This window comes from Vipera berus (genome assembly GCF_964194415.1).
Source record: "Vipera berus genome assembly, chromosome: W".
In the NCBI taxonomy this organism is placed as follows: Eukaryota; Metazoa; Chordata; class Lepidosauria; order Squamata; family Viperidae; genus Vipera; species Vipera berus.
In genome coordinates this window covers 76,415,656-76,424,436 of record NC_138210.1, presented here as the reverse complement: position 1 = coordinate 76,424,436, position 8,781 = coordinate 76,415,656, and the positions used below count along the sequence as shown (strand labels likewise).

At 60.6% G+C, this 8,781-nt stretch overlaps 2 protein-coding genes across 3 annotated transcripts; one reads left to right on the top strand and one right to left on the bottom strand.

Annotated features, from left to right (window-relative positions):
* Positions 1 to 1,409: 1,409 nt before the first annotated feature.
* Positions 1,410 to 3,241, bottom strand: LOC308676551 (uncharacterized protein). Of its 2 annotated transcripts, XM_081342398.1 has the most exons (6): positions 3,010 to 3,241; positions 2,800 to 2,923; positions 2,633 to 2,715; positions 2,029 to 2,235; positions 1,779 to 1,957; positions 1,410 to 1,580 (listed from the first exon to the last, which is right to left on the bottom strand). In XM_081342398.1, exons 1-6 carry the CDS (start codon positions 3,113 to 3,115, stop codon positions 1,494 to 1,496), a joined length of 786 nt encoding a protein of 261 aa, XP_081198524.1. In that variant the 5' UTR covers positions 3,116 to 3,241; the 3' UTR covers positions 1,410 to 1,493. The 2 variants fall into 2 exon arrangements, with proteins under 2 accessions (XP_081198524.1, XP_081198523.1); XM_081342397.1 differs by having other exon boundaries at positions 1,487 to 1,957.
* Positions 3,235 to 7,257, top strand: LOC308676550 (serine protease 55-like). The gene is made up of 5 exons (XM_081342396.1): positions 3,235 to 3,540; positions 4,119 to 4,317; positions 4,677 to 4,930; positions 6,017 to 6,156; positions 6,630 to 7,257. Exons 1-5 carry the CDS (start codon positions 3,462 to 3,464, stop codon positions 6,972 to 6,974), a joined length of 1,017 nt encoding a protein of 338 aa, XP_081198522.1. The 5' UTR covers positions 3,235 to 3,461; the 3' UTR covers positions 6,975 to 7,257.
* The last annotated feature ends 1,524 nt before the right edge of the window (positions 7,258 to 8,781 follow it).

Here is an 8,781-nt window from a genome sequence, read left to right as displayed (position 1 = left end):
GAAAACCAAGATCATGGCATCCGGCCCTCTCAATTCCTGGCAAATAGATGGGGAAGAAATGGAGGTAGTGACAGATTTTATTTTCCTGGGCTCCAAGATCACTGCAGATGGGGACTGTAGTCAAGAAATTAAAAGACGCTTGCTCCTCGGGAGGAAAGCCATGGTAAATCTAGACAGCACACTAAAAAGCAGAGACATCACCCTGTCAACAAAAGTGCGTATAGTCAAGGCTATGGTCTTCCCAGTTGCAATGTATGGCAGTGAAAGTTGGACCATAAGAAAGGCTGAGCGCAAAAGAATTGAGGCCTTTGAACTCTGGTGCTGGAGAAGACTCCTGCGAGTCCCTTGGACTGCAAGGCAATCAAACCGGTCAGTCCTAGAGGAGATCAACCTGACTGCTCTTTAGAAGGCCAGATCCTGAAGCTAAAACTCAAATACTTTGGCCACCTAATGAGGAGGAAGGACTCACTGGAGAAGAGCCTAATGCTGGGAAAGATTGAGGGCAATAGAAGAAGGGGACGACAGAGAATGAGGTGGCTGGATGGAGTCACTGAAGCAGTAGGCGTGAGCTTAAATGGACTCCAGAAGATGATAGAGGACAGGAAGGCCTGGAGGAACGTTGTCCATAGGGTCGCAATGGGTCGGACACGACTTCACAACTAACAACAACAACAACAAAAGGCATTTCCAATCACGGATTTGCTATTTGTGCCCCGCCCTTCCTCCCCAGACCACCCCCACCATTTAGCCATTCTCTAAAGCTGCTACGTCAGTTATCCTCTGCAAATATTTGTTGTAGGTTTCCCGTCACTTCTCAAACCAGTTCAGCACAGGCTGCTTTGCACTCAGCAGCCTGCGGAGGGCGCTTTCCGTGCCTACTTGTTACTATGGGTGGCTTTGAGATGGGCAGCATATCAATGTAATAAATAAGTTTAATAAATAAGAATCATCTTCGCACCCCGTCGCTCGTCCAGCCAGTAACCAAAATAAGAGCTTTGTGCCATACAAAGAGGTTGCTCTGCCATCTGTGCAGCTCCTGACCCTGTTGGAGGTAGGGAGAAATGATGTCAAACCCCCCCCCACACCCCCAGTTCAGCTTGTTCCAACCTCAGCGAGAAAACCCCTTGAAGGTCAGACATGCTAGCAGAAATGCGGAAGGAAGCCTCAGCCAGACGTGAGTCATGCAGAAAAGGCTGTTTGTCTCCCTTGGTACTGAAAGTGGAGTTCCACTTCTATTTTCGGGGGGGGGGGGGGAAGAGGGGGGTGATTGGTTGGCCACTCGTCCCTGTTTCAGCATTCAAGGAACTGCTTCTGCTCAATCACGGCTGCCACTACCAGGCATCACCAGCGGAAGCTGCTTTTTCTACAAAAATTTACTTTTATTTTTCAGGAAAAACCCTGAAAGGTCCATAAGAACAGAGCCAGGAAAACAGCCACAGTCGCACATTCCTGAATCCATAAGACAAGGCTTCCTTCTGCGCCCTTCCCTCGTCTCAGCCCCCACCCCACCCTGAGGCAGCGGCCGCAGGTGCTCCGTGGCTGCAGGTGACCCCCTCTCCCGCTCTCTGCAGCATGCACACCTGGAAGGGAGAATCGGAATTAGCTCCAATGGACTGAAGCATTAGGGACTAGGGGGAGGGGGCTGGGGGGCCACAGCTGGAATTCTTGAAATTCCCTGTCTTCCCTCCTTGAAACCCTGTCCAGCCCCCTGGGTCTGAGTGCCCTCCGGAGCGCTTCTGCCACCCACTGGTCCCAGGGGCCAGGTGGGGAGAGCCCACCTGTTGCTCGGAGAACAGGGCTGCCTGGCGGCGTCTTCTGGGGGACCTCCACCAGCACAGCAGGCCAGCGATCACAAGCAGGACGATGCCCAGGGCAGAGAGGACAGTGGTCTGGTAGTGCCACCCTAGCACACCCTCCTCTTGTACAAATTGGGTGGGGCTGACCTCAGCAAAGGCACCTGCCATCAGACCAGGAGTGAGTGCCCTTCCCATAAGCCCCTCCCCAGGCCCCCTTCGCCCCCGGGCTTACCATTCCTGGGCAGCACAACGCTCCGGACACTCTCTAGGGCTAGGGCGGCCGTTGTGGTGGTCAAAGCCGGCAGCTGCTGCGATGGTGGAGTCTCCCTCAGCACCTCTAGGGTTGACCGCACGGAGCTCTGAGGCTGAAGCGGGGCAGGGCTGGTGGGGCTGGGTTGGCAACAACCCTTATTGTAGCTGACCTTGGCAGCCCCCTTCCCTTTTGAGAAGGAAAGCAGACAGGGTCAGGCAGGGCAGGGATGCCGCTGGCGCTGGCAGAATGAGTCCCAGGGAGGGCGGGGGAGAGAGCCTTCCTGCACTGGGGAACATTCATCCCCCAAGTCTCCTGTCCTTCCAGAAACATCTCAAGAACTGGCTCTGCCATCTTGCCTGGGACTCATAGAAGCTGTGGGGCTGGCAGCCCCTGAAGGCCCTTCCCCCCCCAACACCCTTTCTTTAACTTGTAGTGTCAGATTCTAAGTAGCTTTCCTCTTTTTCAAACTTTTAAAGTTTACATTCAGTTTTTAACATTTTCTTTGTCCCTCTGTGACAGACCCCCGGCAAGGCGGAAGGGGGCTCTCCGCCCCTGCCCCTCCCCTCCCCTCGGGCACACTCACCCTTCTCCCCCTGCAGAGCGATGAGCCCGAGCACCCAGGGCGCGCCGTCCAAGCCACACACCGTATTCTTGGGAAATACGAATCTGCCAAAGAGGGCAAAGGGGGCAGCTGGCAGCCAGGCTCGGCTCCCGGCGAGCAAAGGAGGGCTATTATGGGATTGGGCTCACCTGATCTGGTCCCTGCAGCGCTCCCAGCGCACCAGGCGGTGGGGGAACAGCTTGACCAGCGGCGGCTCGGCGCGGTACTTCACACACCGGCAGCTCCCGGCGGCCGCCCCCTCGTTGCCCAGGGCTGCGGCAGAGAGAGCGGCGGTCAGGAGGGGACGGGGACGCCTCCCCCGGCCCGGGGCTCCCGAGAGCGCGGCCGGCGCCCCTCACCTGGCCGGGCGGGCAGCAGCAGCGCCAACAGCAGCACCAGCGGGCTGCGCCTCAGGGCGAAAGTGAGGCGGGAGTCGGAGCCCCCGCGACGCTCGCCCGCCGCCATTCCCCCGCGTCCTCCTCTCCCCGAGGCCGAAAGCGAAAGGCGCCCGGCCGGGGAAGCCGCGCGGGGCTTTCCAAGGCCTCCGGAACTGTCGCAGGCGCGAGGGGGCGGCGGCGGGGCGGCCGGTGCCCGGCCCCGGCCTTCCAACCGCGGGCAGGGGGGCAGGGCCGACCCAGCGTTGCCTGCTTAACTAGGGTGAGCCGACTCGGCTGCGGCGCTCTGGCTCGGCACGGGGAGCGGACGTCCCCAGCCGCCCCGTCAGGGTTTATCGTGGGCGCCGCGGAAGGGCTCTGCTTGGCTGCCCTGGTTGGAGCTGCCCGCCGCTGGCAGGAAGGGCCTCAAGGGAGCCATGAAGGCGCAGTTTCTCGGCTTAGAGGCCCCGTCCCCACCGGTGGAAGGGCCGGAAGGAGGGCGGCGGCTCTGCACCGGTGAGGTCAACACCTGGAGCTCTGTGATGCCACGGGGTGTGGCCAGAGCCCCACCCACACGCAAAGGACACGCCCACCGGCTGTGGGTGCCCCATGGACTCCCTGGTGCTGCTGGTGTGGCTCCTCCTCCAGCTGCTGCTGGAAGGCACCGGGGCTCGGGCACAAGGTGCCAAGGGGGCCTTTCGCGGGGGGGGGGGGCTGCAGGCAGAAGCGCCCCGTCCTGGGCAGAGCAGCCGGAGGGAGGTCCCAGCAGACTTGTGGTGTCAGGGGCAGCGAAGGCGGAAGGTGGGACCACTGGAGGCTGCACTGGGCTCCATGTGGCCCCCAGGCCTTCAGAATAGTGCCCCCCAAGGAGATGCAGACCCAGCCCAGCAGGGCCGGGATGCCTAGCTCTTCCGCGGGAGACCCCAGGCGGGCCGTGAGCCCCTTGGTTGGGCTGCCAAGTCAAAAGGGCCTTCAAAGGTCCGGAGGAGCTGCATGGGGCTCCGATTCCCCCAAAGAGCGGGGGTCTCCATGAGACGGACTGGTGGGGGGGACCGCAGTGGCCACCTAACAGGCAGTCTCTTTTTCTCTCTTAGGCTGTGGCTACCGACCAGACTTTGATGCGCCCCATGGCTCCCTTTTGGGCAATGCCCGCATCGTGGGGGGCACGAAGGCTCCTGCTGGGAAATGGCCCTGGCTGGTCAGCATTCAGACCAGCACCTACCACTTCTGCGGGGGGAGCATCGTGCACCCCTGGTGGGTGCTGTCAGCCGCTCACTGCTTCACAGAGAGAAGGTAACTGGTTGGAGGGCATCTGGGGGGGATGTGAAGGGGGGCAGGGACCAGCCCTGCCTCCTTCAGCAGTCGCCCTCGTTCCTAGGAAGCCCTCTGCGTGGAGGCAGCAAAGGCCCGGCGGTGACCGGAGGCTGCCCTGCACTGCACCCCCTTGGCTGCAGATGCTTCACGCCCTCCTTGCCAGTCTGCCCTGCCCATGGGGAAGAGCCACCCCTGGCAGGAGAGGGGCTTCTGGGGCTCTTGGGGGCCAGGAAGGATCGGGGTCCGGCTGGCAGTCCCCCTCCATCTGCTCACACAGAGACTTTGCTGCTCTGCCCCCCAACTGAGCACCCACTGCCCTGCCCCCCCCCCCCATACAGGGAAGGCATCAGGGTGGCGGCAGGAAGCAACTACCTGGGCAGGAACAACGTGACACGCTGGGTGCGCAAGATCCACCTGCACCCGCTCTACAACCCCAAGACCTACGACAACGACCTGGCGCTGCTGCTGCTGCACAAGCCCATCCCCCACAGCTGGTTCCACACCGCTCTCTGCCTGCCGGACAACACCATCGTCCCGGACGACAACATGTGGGACAGCTGCTTTGTCGCCGGCTGGGGCCTCACCAAAGCCGGTGAGCCAGATGCCCCTCAGCAGGGGCCCCGCCTCTTTGCATACACACCCCCAGCAGTGAGCCAGGGGGCCTTGCTCCACCCTGCCAAGCCCTTCCCATTCTGGGCGGCCTTCCCTGTCCATAGCTGGCACTCACAGCTGGGGCTCCTGGCCCAAAGACTGGCGCACCGGGTGCTCTGCCCGCCTTCGATGCGCCTCACAGGGCTGCTCTGTGGGGCTGCTCTGGCCCAGCCTTCCTCAGAGAATTACTGCCTCAAAGATGGGGCTGGCTGTGGGCTTCCGAGGGTCCTCAGAGAGGAAGGGTGGAAGACCCTCTCGTGGAACCCCAGGGGAGGCATCCAGAGTCATCTAGCCCAAGCCGCTGCTCACCAGAGCACCCCACACAGGTGGGTGTGTCCGAGGGAAGGCGCCAATTGTACTGCAAACCAGAAACTCATTTTCTGACTTGAATTTCCCTCTGGCCCCCTTCAGCCCTTTGATTCTGCCCTCCAGCAGGCTGCCCCATGCCAGCCTTTCTCTGCCTTCCCTGGTCAATCTTCGTGGCATACAGAGGGGTTGGATCCTGCAAGCGGGGTGCCCTCTGCCTGTCCTTGCCTGGTGCCTCGTCCTCCATTGCTGGGAGACGCTTTACTGCTGTCCTGTCCTGTCCCTTGCGACCCTCCGGCTTGCCTGCTCTCCTCCAGGCCTTCCCTGGGGAAGGGGCTGTTGTCACCGCAGCCTGCTGGTGGCAAAGAGCCGCAACTGGTTGCGTCTCCTTGTGCATTTTCGGTTCAGCTGTGACACCGCCATAGAGCAGGAAGTCCGCTGTTTTGCTCCGGCTCGTCTCCTTTTTTAAAAGGGAAATTTGTTCCTCTCAACCTGCTCCGCTCTGCTCAGCACAAATGCACGTCCCCCCCCTTAAAAGTGGCTCCCCGTGCCTCTGATCTCTAAGCCAGCATAGAGCTGGTAGGGAGCGTCCAGAAGGGATCGGAGACCCATTTCCTGGCTCCTGTCCTCCCCCTGAGTCAGATCTGCCCAGGGGAGAATCTCTGGGGCTGAGACCTAGGCCACTTGCCACCGTCTCTTCCCCCTGCTTGACCCCCTCTAGGCTCAGAGTACGGCTCCCTTGAGCTGCTGGACATTCAGGTGGGCCTGGTGGACTGGATCCTGTGCCTGCGGTGGCTGCAGTCCATCACCAGGAACATGGTGTGCGCCGGCTATGAGGAGGGCGGCCGGGATGCCTGCCAGGTAGGAACCCCCTTGGCTCCCCCCCCGCCCACCTGCCCAGCCAAGGCCGGAGCCAGTCGCAGCCTCAGAGGAGCAGCAGCAGCTCAGAGGGACCCTGAGGTCTGCGGGGGCAGAGCTGGGCAGGCTGGGGGTCCAAAAGCCAGCCGCCCAATGCCAGGCCAGATTCTTGCCAAGGAAACGAAGCTGATTCACAGGACGGTTGACCAGCGCCTGGACCAGTTGATGCATGGGGCAGCCCCACGCACCGGCCCAGCCCCCCCATCGCCCCCAGAGGCTCCTGCTTGCTTTCCCCCTCAGCAGCCTCATCTACCCCCCCCAGGGCTGCTGGCCTCAGTGCAAGAGTCAAGGGGACCCCTGCTCAGTACACGGGGGGGCATTCCTGTCCAATCCTGCCCCACTGGACTGCCTGCCCTCCTTCTTCCCCACCTGTGTCCTAGCCCCTACCCGATTCCCTGCCTCTCTCGCCTCTGCAGGGGGACAGCGGGGGACCCCTGATGTGTCTCCCGCCCAGCCACAGCGGCCACGGCAGTCCCCGGCGCTGGTACCAAGTGGGCATTGTGAGTTGGGGTCGCAGCTGCGCAGCCCCGCGCAGCCCAGGCGTCTACACACGGGTCTCCAACTACCACTCCTGGCTGGAGCAGACCTCGGCGCACGACGGGCACCCCTTCCGCGTGCCCCAGATCCCCGCCAGCACCTCCCCGCAGCACGAGAAGCAGAACCAACTCTGGGCTGACGTGGACAGCGGCGGGGGCCCCGTGGCCCTCCCACTTGTGCTCTGCTCTCCCACCCTGGTGGTGCTGCTTTGGGGCCTGGGCTGAGGGGCAGCGAGCGAGGCGGGGCCACGGCGCAGAGAGACCCAAGGATCCCAAGCGATGTGGGGCGTTCCCTCAGCTTGGCTTGGTGCTTCAATAAATATTCTTGTATACGCCTGGCTTTCTGCTCGTGTGGGGTAGGGCAGAAGCCCCCAAAGCCAGTGGAAGAGGGGGAGGACCCCTCGCCAGTGGCGCAGAGGAAGGGGAGGGGCAGACTCTCCCCAAGAGGCCGGGCAAGGGCAGGAAGCTGAAGTCAAGGTGAGAAGTAGGGATCCCTTCTGTCCTGGATGACCCCGTCCCCCATGCACGCACTCCCCCAGCTGCAGCTGAGCACGTGGCAAGGTTCTCCGCAGGCTCAGAGGCCTCTTGGTTCTGCCAGGGCGGCATAGAGCGTCTCGACGGTGGAGCTGGGGGGGGTTGTGGTGGGGCCTCATTTTGGTCTTTTTCCTCACAACATCAGAAGTGGTCAAAGTGGGTCCCGAGAGCTGGCAAGTACCTCTTCCCCCCCCCCAGTCCAGCTGTGAGGAAAGAAGTTGCCTGGCCTGGGGTCAGCCTGGCTTGGGGGAGGGGGGCAACCCATTCCCGGCACCCCAAGGTCCAGCAGCAGCAGGAAGAAGCCGGGGGGGGGCTCTGCTGGGCCAGGCGAGGGACCTCAGACCAAGCCCAGAGGGAGCCAAGCGGAGGTGGCAGATGAGACCCACGCGGGGCTCTGGCACACGTGTGGCCAGCTCCGTGCCATGACCAATGGCCGTGTGGTGGAGAGCCTGCCTTTAGATGGGCCGGCTGCCCCAGGGAGTCGCCCTCAAAAATGGATGTCCTTAATCTTCCCCAACTATGGAGGCGGGCAAAGGAAGGGGGGAAGCAACTGCCCCCCCATCTCTCGATCTGGAGGGAACCTGAGGCTGAGCACCCTGAAATCCCAGGACACCAGGAAGCCCACTGCGGGAGCTCCAGCACAGGTGCCAGGTGGGGCCCTGTGGTCAGAAAGTGGGCTGGGCTGGCCGGCTGGGTGGGACACGGAGGCCCCGGGGGGGACTAGATGGCCTCCAGGAGCCCTTCCCACTTGAGGATGCCGTAACACAAGAGAGGAGGCTCACGGCAGGTGAAGGCCTGCAATCCTATGTGGGAATGGAGTTGGGGGGTGGGGAACAGCATCAGAAAGAGGAGGGGCAGCCCACGGGGCTAACGGGCAGAGAAAGAAGCTCAGAGGGGACACACACACCCAACTGTTCAGGCTGTAAAAGGGATTTGCACAATTCTGTTAATGCCTTTGTCATGGTTCCGATTAAAAAGACACATCAAAGAGTTTTGCGTGATTATTTATTCTAAAAACTCTATAATGAGCAGAAACGGCATCGGCACTCATGGATGAATGCCAGAATCTGAATTCTCCTCCCCTTGACACACCACATCAGTACAGAATTTCACTCCCTTATTTACACGTCATGAATCATATTTACCAATTTAACACACAAAAAAAGTTTCACCTTCCCTTCTGAAGCGGCTATCCCTTATCTTGTCAAAACATCTGGTTAGTTCCACCCGTGTTCCTGTGATTCAAAACCCAAACAGTTAAAGCAAAAGGCTGCCTCTTATTTTGTCAGCGCAAAAACATGTCAATGTTGGCAGCATTGGCAGCCTTTCTTTTTTTTATTGAAAAGTTTTACAATACATTTTTAAATACAAAACCCCTCCCCTCCCCCTCCCCTCTCCCCAAACCTCCCCAACTCTCCCCTCCCCTCCCCGACTTCCCAGAGCTAAATACAGGGTATAAAAATACAAACATAATCTAAAATATGCAAACAACAATAAA